This window comes from Herpailurus yagouaroundi, unplaced genomic scaffold, assembly GCF_014898765.1.
Source record: "Herpailurus yagouaroundi ecotype Mexico unplaced genomic scaffold, PumYag 77, whole genome shotgun sequence".
NCBI lineage: Eukaryota > Metazoa > Chordata > Mammalia > Carnivora > Felidae > Herpailurus > Herpailurus yagouaroundi.
Genome location: NW_024412388.1, coordinates 54,811,650 through 54,829,997, shown reverse-complemented (window position 1 = coordinate 54,829,997; position 18,348 = coordinate 54,811,650). Strand labels below are relative to the sequence as shown.

Genomic DNA, 18,348 nt, shown 5'->3' with positions numbered 1-18,348 from the left:
CACACTGGCCTCCTTTCTCCTATTCAAACACACTGGGCCCTTTCCCTCAGGGGATTTATATTTTTAGTCCTTCTGCCTATAAAGCACACACACACCCACACACACACACCCACATACTTTTCGCAAATCGCCTGGTTTTTATCATCTGGGTATCAATCAAACATTGTCTCTTCTTAGTGGTCTTCCTAACTACCTCATCTAAAGTATCATTCCTTTGCTCAGCAGCTCACAGTTACTCTATCACATCACCCTGTTTGCTTCCTTCATCACGTGTTTTCACTCTATAGTCTTCTGTTCTTACAATCACTACTGTAATCAGCTTGTACTTCGACAGACTCATGTCTTTATCTACTAATTAACCAATTTATTTGAGATAGGATTAATAAGTACGACAGATAGTAAGATGACATAATGAAGTACATCAGATGAGAAGAAGACATAGTGAAGAGATATTCAGCTGCCAGTCTCCCGTTCATCACACTGGCTGGCACACCCAAGTGTAAATTCCTTGCACAGGTGGGTCTCTCTTATCTGAGGAGCAAGCGAATGCCTAGCTTGGGCATTCTGTAAACCTCTTCCTTACATGCAAAGTATTTTGAATAATACTATTATTCTAATAATAGTATTTGGATAATACTATTATTAGAATAATAGTAGATACTAACAGAATAGTAATATTTTGAATAATAATAAAGTATGTTAAGCTTAACAGATTCAGCTACATATAACTTACTTATCTATTTTATTTATATTTTTAGATGACTGCTCTGTGGGATTCATGATCTGGGCATCCCCTTTATGCTTAACCTCAACTATAATCATCTGTCTCTCCCAGTATTACTTACAAAACAGGTTCAGCTACTATAACAGACAGAAACCCAAAACCACAACAGAATTTTATTCCGCTTCACATTAGTCTGGTGTGGAAGCTTCCAGGAAGTTGTCACATGCTCAGGGCCCTTTTGTTTTGCTGCTCCATCAGCCCTGTGGTTTTACCTGGGCCACGCAGTACAAGAAATCCCACCACTGCATACCCATTCTGACCTAGTAGCAAAGGGGACAGTGGAAGGAGAAGGATGCCTCTTTATTTTAAGGGCATGTTCCGGCCTGAACCTAGGTTCTACCTAGACTAAGAGAAACCTGCAAGAAAGTCTGAAAGGTACGGTCTATTTCCTGGGTAGCCATGTGTTCGGTTATAACTCTGGACTTTTCTTACAGTTGGAGAGAAGGAAAAATGAATATTAGGGAGTTCTCTCTCACACACCCATTATTAGAATGCAAACTTCATAAAAATAGAATTTCTCTGCCCTTTTTCACCTTATATCCCACCTCCTAGAACAGTACCTAGTACATTTTGTCCTCCTCTTGTGGTAAGGTCCCCTTCCTAAGAAATGAAAACAAAAACAAAAACAAAAAAACCCTCAAGGCAACCAGGCTATACGCATACATGACAACATCCCTCATGACCTTGTAACATGAGACCACTTAATCAGACTGCATGTTTGTGTGTTACCATATACGGGAGACAAAGAAATAGGAAATGTAAAAAAAACTATGCCATGTGGCATTTGGGGCTCAGTTTGGTATGAACCCAACTGAGCTGTGCCGGCATGAATAAAGTTGCTTCCTGGAAAGAAAAGTCTCGATGTCACGACTCTGAGCGAGAATCCTACTACACTCTGACCATTTTCCTTGCCTTTGTTCTGACTCAGCCATCATCACCATTCACTTGGACATAAGCAGTGTCCTTCTAAATTACTTTTCTGTCTCCATTCCAATCTATCTTCCACACCGCCATTGAAGTTAACTGTTGAAAATAGAAACATTCTTCTTTTATTTCATTTCTGAAAGCCATTCAATAGCTTGCCAATATCCTCAGGATAATGGACCAGCAGAGCCTTCAAGGGCCTTGACAACCGCATCTCAGCACACTCACCCTGTTCTCCAGCCAAATAAAGCTGAATATAATTCCTTCAACATCCCATCCTCTTTTGCACTTTTATGTCTCTACACACATACTGTTCAAACCAGAAAAAACAGCCATTCACTCTTCTCCATTCCCACAGTAAGTTAACTTGTACATACTACCTCTGACATTATTTTGTGATTTTTAAATTTACATCTTCCTCTATTATGAGGCTATAACCACTAAAGGGAAGGGCAGAGACCATGTCTTGTTTCTCTTTCAGTTCTTGGCCATGAGTTAATCACAATACTTCTTTGTTGCTGTCTGAAATGACAACAAGTTTGAAGGAATAAAACACCATTACCTTGTATAAAACTAAGAAACCTGTTTTATCTGGGTACCTAGTATCCCCTGCTGGAAGCTGGGCTCCTTCTGCCCAGGAGTTTATGGATATCAGGCTGAATAACACATAGGAATAACATCTAAGAAATAAAGTTTACTATTCACATAGTAAACAGCGAAAGAATTCCCCAAGGAGAAGACCTCAGGTTCTATCTAAAGAGAAACAACATTTAGAAGGAGGTGAAAAGTGATATAGCGTTTTATTATGGTTAAGGGGGTGGTTCCATATTTTCTTCTCTTTCCTAGATGTGAGGCAAAGGGGAGAGGTAGGGAATTGAAAGCTGTCAGCCATCAAACTTCAAAATCAATTCTTTCTGTATTATGAAACCTTTTATTCCAATGATTATACTTTATTTGAAATCATTTTTGTTTTTGCTTTACCTTAAGAAATAATGCCCACCTCACAGGTTTGTTGTGGAATTAAATTTAAATAAAAGAGGAGACGGAAAGGACATTGTATACTATGGTGTATCATAGTGAGAATACTATCTATTCTGTAAAGCCATACACCACTTATCATAATCCTAGAGACTAGATCCTAAGTACTTTCTACATAAAGCCTGCACTTCCTATATTCCAATATAATTTTGGCCTGACTGATAAAATATATATGCAATGAAGTGTGGAGGGATGATGCTTGAGTTTGTATACCATTGTCCATTATCTCACATACCTGCCATGGGGACCCAAGGGAAGGGGGCTTTGTGTATTGCTTACATGTAGATTGCAGTGCTCAATGCACAAGTCACAAACACAGTTTCTGTAGTCAAAGTATTTGAGTGGGTGGTAAAACCTAGTGGGAGCTAAACAGATGTGTGTGTCGTCAATTTCCCACCCTCATACCACCTTGTGTTGAATCTATGGCATTTGCATGCAGGATCTGTGGGCATTTTGATCTCTAAAATGGGGCTTTAGGATCTATACTGGAGAAGCAGCTCAAAAATATAAAATATTTTTATTGAAAACCTCATCAGACTGTAAACTTGTGGCACAGAGTAGGAACAATAAAGCACATCCTGTGTTTCTGAGTCACCACCTCAGCAGACTGACCACTTTCCCCCTCTGTGATAACGAGAACACTTGAAATGGCTTCCAGCCCGCCATACAGCAACAGGGAAATGGCACAACTCTCCCCAGTGGAGGTAAAAGTTGGGACAGTGAACATTAAGGATATTACACCTAAGTTAATAGATTCCCAATAGAATCATCCTGTTCACAACTGAAACATTTAGAGAAGCAAAGCACAGCCCTCAGGCAGACAGAGATGGGAGACAAGCAAACTGATATTTATAATCTTCTTTGAGAGCATGACAAAGGAGAAGCCAGGCCTTCTTAAGAAAAAGTGCGCCATGAGGAAAACCCTCAAACAAGAATCCTCGACTTTTTCATCTCGCAGCTTCTTCCTATCCAACTGAAAATTCACTTGACAATATTTCCATTGCATCATTAAGATATGAGCATTCTTTTTTTTCTTTCTTTTTTTTTTTTTGAGAGAGAGAGAGAGAGAACACAAACAAGCACATGCTAGCAAGGGGAGGGGCAGACGAAGAGAAAGAGAGAGAGAATCTTAACCAGTCTCCATGCCCAAGGTGGGGCTCAATGCAGCGCTTGATGTAGGGCTTGATCTCACAACTGTGAGATCATGACCTGAGCCAAAATCAAGAGTCAGACACTTAACTGACTGAGCCACCCAGGCACTCCAAGATGTGAGCATTCTTAAAGCGGTACTATTATCTAATACCTGGGAATTCAATTGCTCCACAGGTCAGTTGGCGTGGCACAGAAAAAAGAAATACCACCAAATAAAAATTCATGCTTGGTGATCTGGAACTATGTATACCTTTGGTTGAAAGGAAAGTGGAAGGACCACTGCCCTTATATCCAGCAAATGACCTAACCTCCTACTTCACTGAGAAAATCTAGGCCAGAATTCTCAAAATGTGGACCCCAGGTCAGTTCCAGAAGTTTCAACTGGGAACTTGTTAGAACTATGTATTCTAAGCCCTATCCCAGACTCTCAGCTCTAGGTTGGGGTCCAGCAATCTGTTTTTCAATAAGCCTTCAAGGGGTTTCTGATGCACTCTAATATTTGATAAACATTGATGGTAGAGATCTTTGGAAAAGAAGTTCTCCTAATTCTCTTCTTGTAATTTCCAATATATTCATTCTTTTCTGCCTTGGATTTACACATTTCAAAAGAAGAGATTTCTAATCTTGTCTGAAACTCATCTTTCCCCCTGCACCTCCCTTAGTATATTCAATACCAACTTTGCCCATCTCTCTTATCTTCAATGTCTCCCCATCTACTGGTTCCTTCCATTCAGCATAGGTAAGTCTCCACATTACAGCACTTCTCCTTCATTGAATCTTCTCCAATCAGGTTCCATTCTCTCTTTCCTCACTAATGAAAATATTGAGAGTAATATTTTATTGCTATCCTTTCTTCCTCGGCTCTAATTTATGATTTTTTAAAGTGTAAATCACACGTTATCTTTAATTTTCATCACAATTCTGAAAACTAGGTATTATCTTTCCATTGTGTGCCCATTTGGGTTTCTGTGGGATGAAGAACCTTATCCAAAAGGTAATAGGATGCAAGTTCACTCAGTCGGACACACGTCATTTATAATTTGTTCTTTCTCTATGGTAAATCAAACCACTGTCTTTATATTCCAGGCCTTTTGCCTGCAATGACGGCCAAGTTCTGTCATCAATGTGCTCTCTCCAAACAACAGCTAAATTTATATCAGGGTTTTTCTTTTTAACCTTATATACACTTGGCACTACCTTTCATTTGCATCACTCAAATTCCTTCACTGGCTTTAAAAATCTAATCTCTAGCACATGGCCCCTTATCTATGGCACATTTAGCACAACAACCAGGAGCTCAGGAGAAGTTTCACCCAGTTGTAACTGTCAAAGCAATACCAGAGTAGGAGTCATGTCCTAGAGATCTTTTTTAAGTCTAGGTCAGGAGTCATCAAACTGACTGGCAAGCCAAATCTAGCCTGCTACCTGTTTGTATAAATTGTTACTGGAACACGGCTACATTTATTCATCATGCATTATCTATGGCTACTTTCACACTATAACAGTAGTGTTGAATAGTCATGAAAAAGACTGCAAGGCCCACAAAGCCAAAAATATTAGCTGACCTTTCACCGAAAGTTTTCTCACCCCTGGTTTAGACATGGAGATTGATTCCATATTCTCAGTGCTCTAAGTGGTAAGTATAATTCTTTCCCACACATGGTCAGAGGCTGCATCCCTGACATCTGTGAACTTGCATCAAGTTGATGACAGTGATAGTTGGAGCTCGACTTCCTCACTTCTAATCAAATGTCTTTCAATCAGATTCCTCAGCCAGCAATTCTACCAGTGTGCAACTATGCATGTTCCAGTGAAAGCATTTTTAAGGAATATATAGCAATGCTTTTATACCCACAGTTAAAAATAAATGTAGAGTCAATGACTGATACTCTCTCATATATTAAAAAGTATCCAGGTAATTGAAATGAAAGACATGTTATGAATGAATTACTTAATATGTAGTGTTACTGATTGCACAACACAAACTCCCTGGATAATGGCTAAATCTTCCGCTTCACTTTAAATTACTGGGACCCTGCATGAGGCTGCTGATAACTTAAGACATGGTTTCTAGTTTTCAAAAGGGTTTACTGGATAATATTCAAGGGGACAGAAACTAACATTTGTTGATAACCTAACATGTGCTTTTTACTAAGGTAGGTATCTTACAGAGGCTACTATATTTAATCCTCACAATAGCCTATGAGGTGAGTATTATTACTGTCGCTGTACAAACTAATACACTCAACTGACAGAGATAGACAATCATGTCCCAAATGTCAGGCAGGATTTGATACTTCTATGGGAAGGACAATTCCACAACTTTCAAGGTGTCCTTGAGTTAGATAAACTCAAAATTTACAAGGTACATTTTATCCAGATTGTTATCCTATAAAGTATGTCATCAACACCTGCCCAAACCAGATCCCTGCTGTGCCAGTCATCACCCCCTTAGGTGCTGGATTGTGAGGAATTTACTTCTGGGAAAGAGTCTGGGATGCTAGAAGGGGCAATCAGAGAACTCAGGAAAGCATACATTTACCAACTGGTATGAAAGCATTTCAAAATTGTAACAACTGGTACAACTGTACCAGTGCCAACTTGCTGAAAAATAAATCTGTGGAATTCTTTACAACTCCAAATCTGCAATTCTGCAGAAACATAACCAAGACTAATTACATGAGCTATGCAATTGAGTAAGCGATCCGGGAGTGATATGCCCATTTTAGTTCTCAATGATTGGCTATGACAATTCTAATGTTAATTCAGCTCAACAGAAGATGGTAAGTCAGTGCGTCACAAAGTTTTAACCCGTTCTCCCTATGGTATGTTACCATGCTTCTCTATCTATCACATACAGACTGTCTGACGAACCATTTCATGCCAGTAACTATAATGGCTGGAGTCCCAGTGATATAATTCTTAGTGTATTTGAGAACCAGCAACTAAAAAATGCCCTGCATTAGTCAATGGGTACGTACTGGGCTACGCATCAGCACTATGGAAGCTCACCAAGTGGCAAGGGTATATGGCACAGCATAAAAACCAGATTTTAATGATGCAATATTAGTCCTTCTCCTTGATAAATGATTTAAACAAAAAGTACACCATATTTTTAAAATTTAAAATTACATAAAATATAGAGAAAACACTTTTCATTGTAATGATAAAACCCCATGTTATGTAAGCAGGCCATGCTTGGAAAATATTTGAAAATTATGTAGAGGAAAAAATGAAAAAAAACAAAATGCTAATTATTAAATGTATGATGAAACACACATCTGAAGCAGCATCACCGTGCAATTTTAACCACAATTATAAGATTATATGTACTTGATTAACTTTTCAGCCCTAGATTCAGATAGCCTCATTTACAAATAGAGACTGCAAAATAGCCCAAGCATCTGTCTCTCAGAGTATAATTTTCATTCCTCTTTTGATTTATAATGAAGTGTTCTATTTCATACATAATCACAATCTGAGGTTAGTAAAACGGTATAATAATAAAAAGGAACTAGGAATAATTATATGTAGAGCAGAGCATAAAAATACTTCCTGTCATATATACATACATAATTCCCTTAGGTACTCTGATACGATTTTGCTTTTCTAAATGGAAACATATTGATGCACACTGAATAGTTATTTAAAAAAACTGATCATAGGCAGTAATTTTGTTTTCCCTTGACATTAATAAAAATGTATCTCATTCCTCCCTCGATAGGCTCCTTCCAATCTTAACAGGTTGAAAATCTCTCCACTGTTTAAAGGGCCTCCTCTTTCTACCCAAAGTAAAACAAATTCTCAAAACGTCAACAGCCTCAGTTACTTCACAAATACCCAACATTTTAATAGCAGGAGATTATGTTGGAATAATCAGAAAATAAAACTTAGAACTGACATTTAATTTTGAGACTACTCACCCCTCCTGGCTTACGGTTGTAATAGCGATGCTTGGGAGTGTCGTCAAAGGTAGCGTGGTAGGTCTGGAAATGCCATCTCCCTCGGGAGTCCTTGCCCTCTCACTCTGTCTTTGGGACAGGGGTGGTAACTGTAAGTTTCCTGAGCAACACCTTCTCCCTCTCCAGAGGTCGATCCCAAGTGTGTTACTAGAAGAACTGTAGGATTTACTCAAGCTACATTCAAGATAATCTTTCACATTCTGAAGGAACCACAGGGAGAGAAAAAAGAAGAAAAAGAGAATGAAATTCAAACGTCTAAAATGATGCACAGTGGAGTGAAATAAGAACCTAAATGATCCAGCTGTCACTCATAAGGTCCTGATTCGTGATCTCACAATCAGAATCTAACACTCACATTAAAAGCTTAAGAGAAAACAAGAAGTGGGCAGGCTGGCTAACTTTCAACTTTTGGAATAAACTATCAGTTGCACATTCTTGGTGATTTTTAGGACAGTAGGTAATATTTACCAGTTATAGCATGTGGATCAGAGGGCTTTCTATCTTCTTTCTCTCTCTTAAATTTTTATTTCTTTTTTCCTTTCTTTCTCATTTTAACTTGCTAAAATGAAAACCTATCATTGAATATATATTGGAAATCAATGTTATCATTCTGCAACACAGGAGAAAACCACATTAGCTAAGGCATACCCTTTCTTGCTTAGGGTTTTAAAGTAAAAATATTTTCTATCTCAGGACAGAAAGATCTTGATAATTATGGAGAACTGACTTATTCCTGTTCCCATAAAAGATTTGCTCAGAGTTGAGATTTCTTTTTCTTTCTTTCCTTTTGTCTTTCTTTTCTTTCTTTCTTTCTTTCTTTCTTTCTTTCCTTTTTTTTTTTTTTTTTGGTAAAATTATGTAAGAGCTCAGAGAAAGAAGAGTATACTTTATCCAGCCCTGAACTGAACTGCATGTGTTCAGTACGTGCCCTAATGCTGACATAAATGAAGTACTTGTGAGAAGATAAAGACATTGTGCTGTAACCACTGACAAGAGTTATTCGTCCTCCCTACATCTCTTGGTTACTGTAGGTCCTGGCACTGTTGGGAGTAGGAGCCCCAAATGAGCTACTCCCTGATGTATCATTCATACCAGCTCAAAGACAGAAAATGTCATAGCAATGCAAATACCCATTGATAGCAACTTGGAGCTCAAAAGCTGCAACCATCACTCTCTTAACATGGAATAATGGAGTCCTATCACCAGACCAAGGTGTCTCACCTGAACATCATTCTGTGGCCCTAAAAAGATAGGTTCTTCCCTGCTAGCCTTTCAGAATAGAGTTAGGAAAACCCGGGAATATATCTCCAAAGGCTTAAACAAACAAAAGTTCTTTATCTCCCATTCCACTCATCCCTATCCTAGTTCATACAAGAACAACTAACTTGAGTTTCAAGGTCTATCTTGATTGGTGCAACAAATATTTGTTGCATACCCATTATAGTTTCACACTGAGCTACTTAAGAAGGATACAACAGCAAATGGAAGCATAGTATCTATGCTCACAGAAACCTATATTCTAGTGATTTATGCTTATCTGATCCACACAAAACCACCTTTTGATGAAGGAAATTTGGGTATGAATAGGTCTGACAGTTTTCAGGGGCCCCACCCTCTATTTGAAATGGGATACCACCCCCATTTTCTTGTGCTTGACAGGAATACCATTTATTTAAAATTTAGTAGGACCCCAATTCAACAAGAAGACAAAATATAATTTTCCAGAGTTTAAAATATTCTGGGATGTGGTCAGCGTTTCACTATTTACTAACCAGTTATGTTAAATTCATTGTAGGCCTAGCACTTAGTGTAGTTACTGTGTGTGTGTGTGTGTGTGTGTGTGTGTGTGTGTGTGTGTGTGTATGTTTTACAAATTAGAGGCTGAGGGGAAAGCTTGGTATATATAAGGTTTTGTGTGGTTGGTTTTTTTTTTTTCCTGAAAAGGCATAAAGATAAGTTCCTGAAACAGAATACACAAAGTCTTCCTGAAAAGACTCAAGAACAAACTAAAAGCCAGAACTCCTGACTATAAGTCTTATTCCAAATATGCATGTAAAGAAAGTACTGGTTATCTGGAAGCAAGTCATAAGTATAAACATTACCTGCTATGCAAGGGCACTTGTACCAGAGAACAGAAATAAGGACATTGTTTAGTTAAACCACCAACCACTAGAGTCTCCTAATAAAGTTATTGGATAGTTTTCCCTTTTAGAAAAGGAAAAGTATTTTCAACTAGGTTTAATTGTAGTAAATGAACTAAATGGGTGCTTGTTTTGTACTTGTTATTTGAAAGGTAACAAAGTCATACCTACCACAAAATGTACCCCACACTGACTTGCTAACAGGCTCAAATTTATGAATTTGAAGTCATTCCTTGAGTTAAAATAATTTGTTTTAAAAGACCCCAGTTAATGTGAAAATGCATTGCCACAAAAGAACATAATGGAGTGGCTTTTTAGAAATAACTTAAAATTGTGGGAACATTAATTAATATTGTTTTATACAAGTGATGAATCATGGGACTGTACCCCCAAAACCAAGAACACACTGTATATACACTGTATATTAACTAACTTGACAATAAATCATATATATATAAATTTTTAATTAAAAAAATTTAAAAAATTAATATTGTTTTATAAACACTCATTAACCCATGTAGAGTTACTCCAACTCTACATTTACACTCATAATCTATATAGTAATCCCCCCAAATTGCCAACGTCCTCAAGGGAAAAATCTAATTCAGTCAGTTCTCAATTACTGAATTTGAGATCTTAGATTTATATTTCTATTTTAACTAGCATGATTCTGGCTGACTACACCACTCCTCAGATCAAAGATTTGGGGGAAAGAAACATTAATTTGAATGTTACTTCTGGAAATTACACATTTTTAAATGCATCATACTACCCTAAATTCACCCTGTATCTCTACAACTCCAAGGGGAATAACCCAGTTTGGGATTATCCTCATGCTCCTGGATAATCACAACTTAAGGAGTTCCAGTCCCATGTAGGGCTCTTAGGATTCCCTGTCTCCCTCTCTTTCTCTGCCCCCTCCCCCCACTCACGCTCTGTCTCTCTCAAAATAAATAATGTGTAAAAGAAAGAAAAAACTAACCAAGTTAGCAACATTGAAATGTCCAATTGAGGAATATCAGTTCCTAGGTAGTTACAACTTTGTTGCTGCTGCTGTTGTTTTATTTTGGCTTTGCTAGTCTATCCCAAGACCTTTTTGGAGCTTGCTCCAATTTTGGAATTCTTCTGATTAAACTCCTGGTGAGGAAATGGGATTAGGTACCTCCAAGGACTTCTAGTGAGCTTGGGTACAATTCACTTTGGACCATAGGCCAGAGTTTTTCAAACCTTATGAAACGAGAAATGGAAAGAAAGTATGGGAAGTAACAAGTGACACTCAGTGACCCTATGAAAACTAAATGTCATGATGCTCCATGACACGATAACAAAAGTATTTTTTCTTCGAAAAATGTATTTTAATCTCAGGCAATCACCATCACTTATGAGTAGTTTGCCCAGAGGTAAATAATATATTTTATATGTAAAATCAGCCCCTCTCTCTTTCTGTGTATGTGTGTGTGTGTGTGTGTGTGTGTGTGTGTGTGTGTGTGTGACATATTTCCTGGTTCTTCTTTCCTACCTCTTATCCATTTTCCCCTTTTCCCCTCTTCCCTAAACCAGCAACTCCCACCTATGTGAGCTATTCTTAATCCCTTTATTAATAATTAATTGCTCATGTTTAGTACCTGAACAGCATTAATTTATTCCTCACTTCTGATACTTAGTTCCCAAACACAAAGTACTTAATGCATACTGTTCCTGTGTCATTCATCATATAAAGTCTCCTATTAAAGTTATTTGTGTACTGTAATTATACAAACACAATAGTCATGGTTATGCATTTGTTTATTCTGACAGAGACATAGTATTTTACATGCAGTAAAGACCTTTGCACATGTTGTTCCCTTTACCAGAAATGTTCTTCCCTCTGATCTTCAGAGGGCTCACACCTTCACAGCCTACATGGCCTCTCTGTCCGTACATCATCTTCTCCCGTTATTCCTCCATAAACATTCTATTCTCACCATCCAAGCATTCTTTGCCTGCTGACCAACTTCACTTTTCTGTATAGCTCTTATCAGAGCTGAGATTATTTTATAATCTATCCATTGATTTCTCCACGCCTCTTTGGAATATAAACTTCAAAGGGACATTAACACTATGCTCTTGAACCTAACAAGTGTTTGGCAGATAACAGGTGCTAAATTAAATGACTATTTAAATCACTAAATAAATGTTTGCTGAATTAAAATAAATAAAAATATGATAAAATATTTTTGACTTAAGGGTGAAAACTTATTTCAAGAGTGTGGTAATAAAATGTAAACTGCGAAGTTGCTCTTGTTGTGAGGGAAGAAATAGTGTGTGTTAACATTCAGGATAAGCTTTGTACTCGAAGAGTCGAGGCACATAGTGAAAAGTGCCAGGTCATCACTGTCCACTAGAAATAAGGTGCAAGCCACAAATGGGAGCCAAGTGTATAATTTTAAATTTTCTAGTAGCCACATTAAAAAAGTAAAAAAGAAGCAGGTGCAATCACTTTTTTTTAGTATAGTTGACATATAATGTTACATTATTTTCAGATGCAGGTGAAATTACTTTTAATAGTATACTTTACTTAAACTAGTATACCCTGAATATCATCATTTCAAAATGTAATCTATATGAAAAATTATTAATGAATTTTTTTACATTCTTTTATATTTATACTATTATATATTCAAAATCCAAGATCTATTGTTACACTTACAGCATATTGCCATTCAGACTGGTGCTTAAGAGTCATATGTGGCTAGGGCATGTTGGACACTGCAAATTAGGTACTAATTATCCACTCTGGTAGATTTAATATTCTTTGAATGTGCTTTTCTTTTTTGCACATTCTTGTAGGCAACAATCTCCATCTTTTGTCTTTTGACTGTGGCAACCGACTGCCTCAAGGGAGGATTGGGATTATTACTGTAAGGAAAGAATCATTGTCCATCTTTTATAGACAGAATGCATTGCTTTGTTTTATTCTTCCAAAAAATAGAATCTTGGAGCACACAGTATACAAATAGTATTAAAAGACAATCCCAAGGTGGGTTTTTTTGTGTGTTTTTATTTGTTTTTAAGAAAAATGATTTCTGAACTCCCAAAGTGTCCGTTTAGATGTCCAGAGTAGAGCATGGAAGTCTGAACATCACTTTTTACCATGGGTACTGAGAACTTAGAATATGAGTTAAGGGAAGTTCCCTTGTAGTCAAGGAGCAGAGAAGGGGGAAATAAAGAAAGGAAATATTATCACAGGTGATGAAACTAGAACACTAACCAAGAGTAGAAATTGCAATGGCGAAAAGGTATGTTTTGGTGGGCAAGAGCCTTACAGCACAGCTAAGTCTCCTTCTGCACCTGTGGGTCCAAGAAGTTCCCACAAGCACCTACAGGGACACAGAAAGAAGCTGAGAATTAGCTTCTGCTTGCCTGCTATGGGATTTGCTTCAACATGTGGCAAAGGGACCAGAAGTCCATGGGGTAAGCAGCCCCAACGTAAGTGTAGGACAGAAAGCAAAGCTTTTAAACAGAGTCCCCGCTGAGAGGAGTTCACGCAGTGGGGGAGAAGGTCAAACTCACAGTGCACTAAGAAGGTATACTGCTCACGCTGAAAGCAGTCATCACTTCATACACCTGTCACATGCTTAATCAGCAATGGACCAAGGACAGAGACTTGACACCCAAGACCTGGGAAAATGAGCTGTTCCTCAACTGAACAATAGTGGATGTTAGTGGAAAGGGGACCATACAAGACAAGGACAGTACCGCACATCTTTTACCATAATGTTAATTAATGCTAAGTCCCTTTGCCCAATGCCATGGACAAGGGAAGAAGTAAGAACAGGGAAAAATCCTGAAAGACAGGGCATTTAACCAAAAGACAGACTTTTACAGTAATTGGCAGATTCAAGTTCCTTCCAGCCCGTCCCCCATCTGTTGAAACAGGAGCTTAACCACAAGATGAGGTATTACAGAAAGCAAGGAAAAATACTTTTTTTTTCCTACCCCCCTCTTTTCCTTCTGCACATCATATCAGTCGGCATATAATTTTTAACTCAATTACAATCAGAAACTGAGTAAAACCTGGACAATTAAAGTCACACTAACAGGAGACTGGGCAATTGAAAGCAAAGGAGATAATTAATCTCAGCTGCCCATGATGCAAAGTTATGAAATGGTAAGTTTACAGACTTCTTCAGATAACCTGGAGCAGGGTTTCTGAAAGAATGAATGTATCTAGTCACCCTGGGATCTTGTTAAAATACAGTCTGATTTGTTGGTCTAAGATGTGGCTTAAGACTCTGCATTTCTATGGGGCGCCTGGGTGGCGCAGTCGGTTAAGCGTCCGACTTCAGCCAGGTCACGATCTCGCGGTCCGTGAGTTCGAGCCCCGCGTCGGGCTCTGGGCTGATGGCTCAGAGCCTGGAGCCTGCTTCCGATTCTGTGTCTCCCTCTCTCTCTGCCCCTCCCCCGTTCATGCTCTGTCTCTCTCTGTCCCAAAAATAAACGTTGAAAAAAAAAAAAAAAGACTCTGCATTTCTAATAAACACCCAGGCAATGCTAATGCCACTGCTCTGAGGATCACATTTGAGTAGCCAAGATCTACAGGATGCATACATCACAGGCTTCTTACAAGCAGTTGTCAAAGACCCCACCATAGGAGGTGACTCTCAAAGATTAGCTGTGCCTGAGTAATGATGGGTAAGAAAGTCATCAGGAAACTGATCATGCAAGCAGTGTAGAAAGAGGAGTTTGCAAGAGTTGGAATGTAGGCATCCATCAGAGATTGGGGGTTTTGTGAATTCAGCCATGAAGCTGAGCCCATCTCCAAGCTGCAGAGAGGGCAGTGTTCCTGTTGTCTACTTTGCAGAATTCTGGGACCAGGTGCTGGCAATGCCTGGGTCACAGGAATAATTAGTGACAAAGTGGTGCTGTTAAACAGCCTAGCCTGCCCTTTGAATAAAACTATAGACTGACTTCATTGAGCAGACAAAAAGTGGATAGAATCGAGCAACTCTGACTTTTAGAACTTACATCATCAGCCGTCACTGCCATCACACTCCTGCTTTTCTTCATTATAGAGGTGAAAAATATCCCCTCTTAGAATGTCTCTTATCCGGCACAGTTTTGCTGACAATTTTTAAGACCTACAGGGAAAAAAAAAAAAGAGATACACACACACAAAAAGAGCTCAGTACCCTTAGTTGAATACATATACGTGGCTTATTTGTATTCTCCAAACTAACTTTTGAGTGCATATAATGTATGTGTGTAAGTAAATATCATAATTTTCCAAGCCAATTAATCTGAAATGTGGAAAAAGAGGTTCACAAAATACAAAAATCCAAGAAATCAGTGCAAAGCTTCTCAGAAGGAGAGAAAAGAATAGAGGGTAACACTTAGGCTACCAAATAATCCATGATCATTAAGAATATAGAAATAATATGTGTTTGTGAAGGGCTTTATACTTTCTCATACAATGTTTCATTTAACCTCCATAACAATCTGTGGGATTATTTTCATTTTTTTCCTAATGAGGGAACAAATGATCAGAAAAATAATTGAGCCAAGGTAACACAGCTTAAAACGTGGCAGATTTAGAATTTAAGGAACATAAGCCTTTGATATTACGGTCAAAAAAAGAAAAGGAAAGAAAAACAAACCAATACAGAGAATATACATGACAAAAAAATATCTTAATTTCAATTTTACCATCAGTTTAAACCTCTCATATTTATAAACACATAAGCAAGTATTTACCACAGAAAATTTTAGCAATGGATAGTTAGAGCTACAAGTCCCTGGTTTAAATCACACAAACCTGGCCATTTGGAAGAAGAAACACTGTAGTTTATGATATTTGTTTTGTGTAGATCATTAAGCCACTTCAGAAACAAAGAACCTCAATAACATTATCAAAATTTAAGGGTACACCCTGGTTTTGCAACTCCAAAGAAAAACTAACCTCTCATTTTGAAAACCCAGTCTTTCAAAAAAGGCCCCAATTTAAAGTTCAGGCATTCACTTTGACAAAATCCAGCACCCTTTCTTAATAAAAACCCTTGAGAAAGTCGGGATAGAAGGAACATACTTAAAGCTCATAAAAGCCATTTATGAAAAGCCCACAGCTAACATCATCCTCAACGGGGAAAAACTGAGAGCTTTTTCCCTGAGATCAGGAACACGACAGGGATGCCCACTCTCACCGCTGTTGTTTAACATAGTGCTGGAAGTTCTAGCATCAGCAATCAGACAACAAAAGGAAATCAAAGGCATCCAAATTGGCAAAGATGAAGTCAAGCTTTCGCTTTTTGCAGATGACATGATATTATACATGGAAAATCCGACAGACTCCACCAAAAGTCTGCTAGAACTGATACATGAATTCAGCAAAGTTGCAGGATACAAAATCAATGTACAGAAATCAGTTGCATTCTTATACACTAACAATGAAGTAACAGAAAGACAAATAAGGAAACTGATCCCATTCACAATTGCACCAAGAAGCATAAAATACCCAGGAATAAATCTAACCAAAGATGTAAAGGATCTGTATGCTGAAAACTATAGAAAGCTTATGAAGGTAATTGAAGAAGATTTAAAGAAATGGAAAGACATTCCCTGCTCATGGATTGGAAGAATAAATATTGTCAAAATGTCAATACTACCCAAAGCTATCTACACATTCAATGCAATCCCAATCAAAATTGCACCAGCATTCTTCTCGAAACTAGAACAAGCCATCCTAAAATTCATATGGAACCACAAAAGGCCCCGAATAGCCAAAGGAATTTTGAAGAAGAAGACCAAAGCAGGAGGCATCACAATCCCAGACTTTAGCCTCTACTACAAAGCTGTCATCATCAAGACAGCATGGTATTGGCACAAAAACAGGCACATAGACCAATGGAATAGAATAGAAACCCCAGAACTAGACCCACAAACGTATGGCCAACTCATCTTTGACAAAGCAGGAAAGAACATCCAATGGAAAAAAGACAGTCTCTTTAACAAATGGTGCTGGGAGAACTGGACAGCAACATGCAGAAGGTTGAAACTAGACCACTTTCTCACACCATTCACAAAAATAAACTCAAAATGGATCAAGGACCTGAATGTGAGACAGGAAACCATCAAAACCCTAGAGGAGAAAGCAGGAAAAGACCTCTCTGACCTCAGCCGTAGCAATCTCTTACTCGACACATCCCCAAAGGCAAGGGAATTAAAAGCAAAAGTGAATTACTGGGACCTTATGAAGATAAAAAGCTTCTGCACAGCAAAGGAAACAACCAACAAAACTAAAAGGCAACCAACGGAATGGGAAAAGATCTTTGCAAATGACATATCGGACAAAGGGCTAGTATCCAAAATCTATAAAGAGCTCACCAAACTCCACACCCGAAAAGCAAATAACCCAGTGAAGAAATGGGCAGAAAACATGAATAGACACTTCTCTAAAGAAGACATCCGGATGGCCAACAGGCACATGAAAAGATGTTCAGCGTCGCTCCTTATCAGGGAAATACAAATCAAAACCACACTCAGGTATCACCTCACGCCAGTCAGAGTGGCCAAAATGAACAAATCAGGAGACTATAGATGCTGGAGAGGATGTGGAGAAACGGGAACCCTCTTGCACTGTTGGTGGGAATGCAAATTGGTGCAGCCACTCTGGAAAGCAGTGTGGAGGTTCCTCAGAAAATTAAAAATAGACCTACCCTATGACCCAGCAATAGCACTGCTAGGAATTTATCCAAGGGACACAGGAGTACTGATGCATAGGGGCACCTGTACCCCAATGTTCATAGCAGCACTCTCAACAATAGCCAAATTATGGAAAGAGCCTAAATGTCCATCAACTGATGAATGGATAAAGAAATTGTGGTTTATATACACAATGGAATACTACATGGCAATGAGAAAAAATGAAATATGGCCTTTTGTAACAACGTGGATGGAACTGGAGAGTGTGATGCTAAGTGAAATAAGCCATACAGAGAAAGACAGATACCATATGGTTTCACTCTTATGTGGATCCTGAGAAACTTAACAGGAACCCATGGGGGAAGGGAAGGAAAAAAAAAAAAAAAAGAGGTTAGAGTGGGAGAGAGCCAAAGCATAAGAGACTGTTGAGAACTGAGAACAAACTAAGGGTTGATGGGGGGTGGGAGGGAGGAGAGGGTGGGTGATGGGTATTGAGGAGGGCACCTTTTGGGATGAGCACTGGGTGTTGTATGGAAACCAATTTGACAATAAATTTCATATATAAATAAAAAAAAAAGAGAAATTAGTCAGCCAGAGAAAGACAAATATCATATAATTTCACTCATGTGGAATTTAAGAAACACAACAGATGAACATAGGGAAGGGAAGG

The 18,348-nt window shown here is 38.3% G+C and overlaps 1 protein-coding gene across 3 annotated transcripts in view; it reads right to left on the bottom strand.

Moving 5' to 3' along the window:
* The window catches only part of PDE4B (phosphodiesterase 4B), a 543,304-nt gene that overhangs the window by 423,225 nt on the left and 101,731 nt on the right, over window positions 1-18,348 (bottom strand). For 2 of the 3 annotated variants that reach the window (XM_040470524.1, XM_040470523.1), the window contains exons 2-3: window positions 15,009-15,121; window positions 7,822-8,060 (exon numbers count right to left, since the gene is read on the bottom strand). In XM_040470524.1, the coding sequence (XP_040326458.1) occupies window positions 7,822-8,060; window positions 15,009-15,050 (281 nt within the window). In that variant the 5' untranslated portion in view covers window positions 15,051-15,121. Of the gene's footprint in view, window positions 1-7,821; window positions 8,061-15,008; window positions 15,122-18,348 lie in introns of those variants that run through there. The other variant, XM_040470525.1, reaches the window with a different exon arrangement.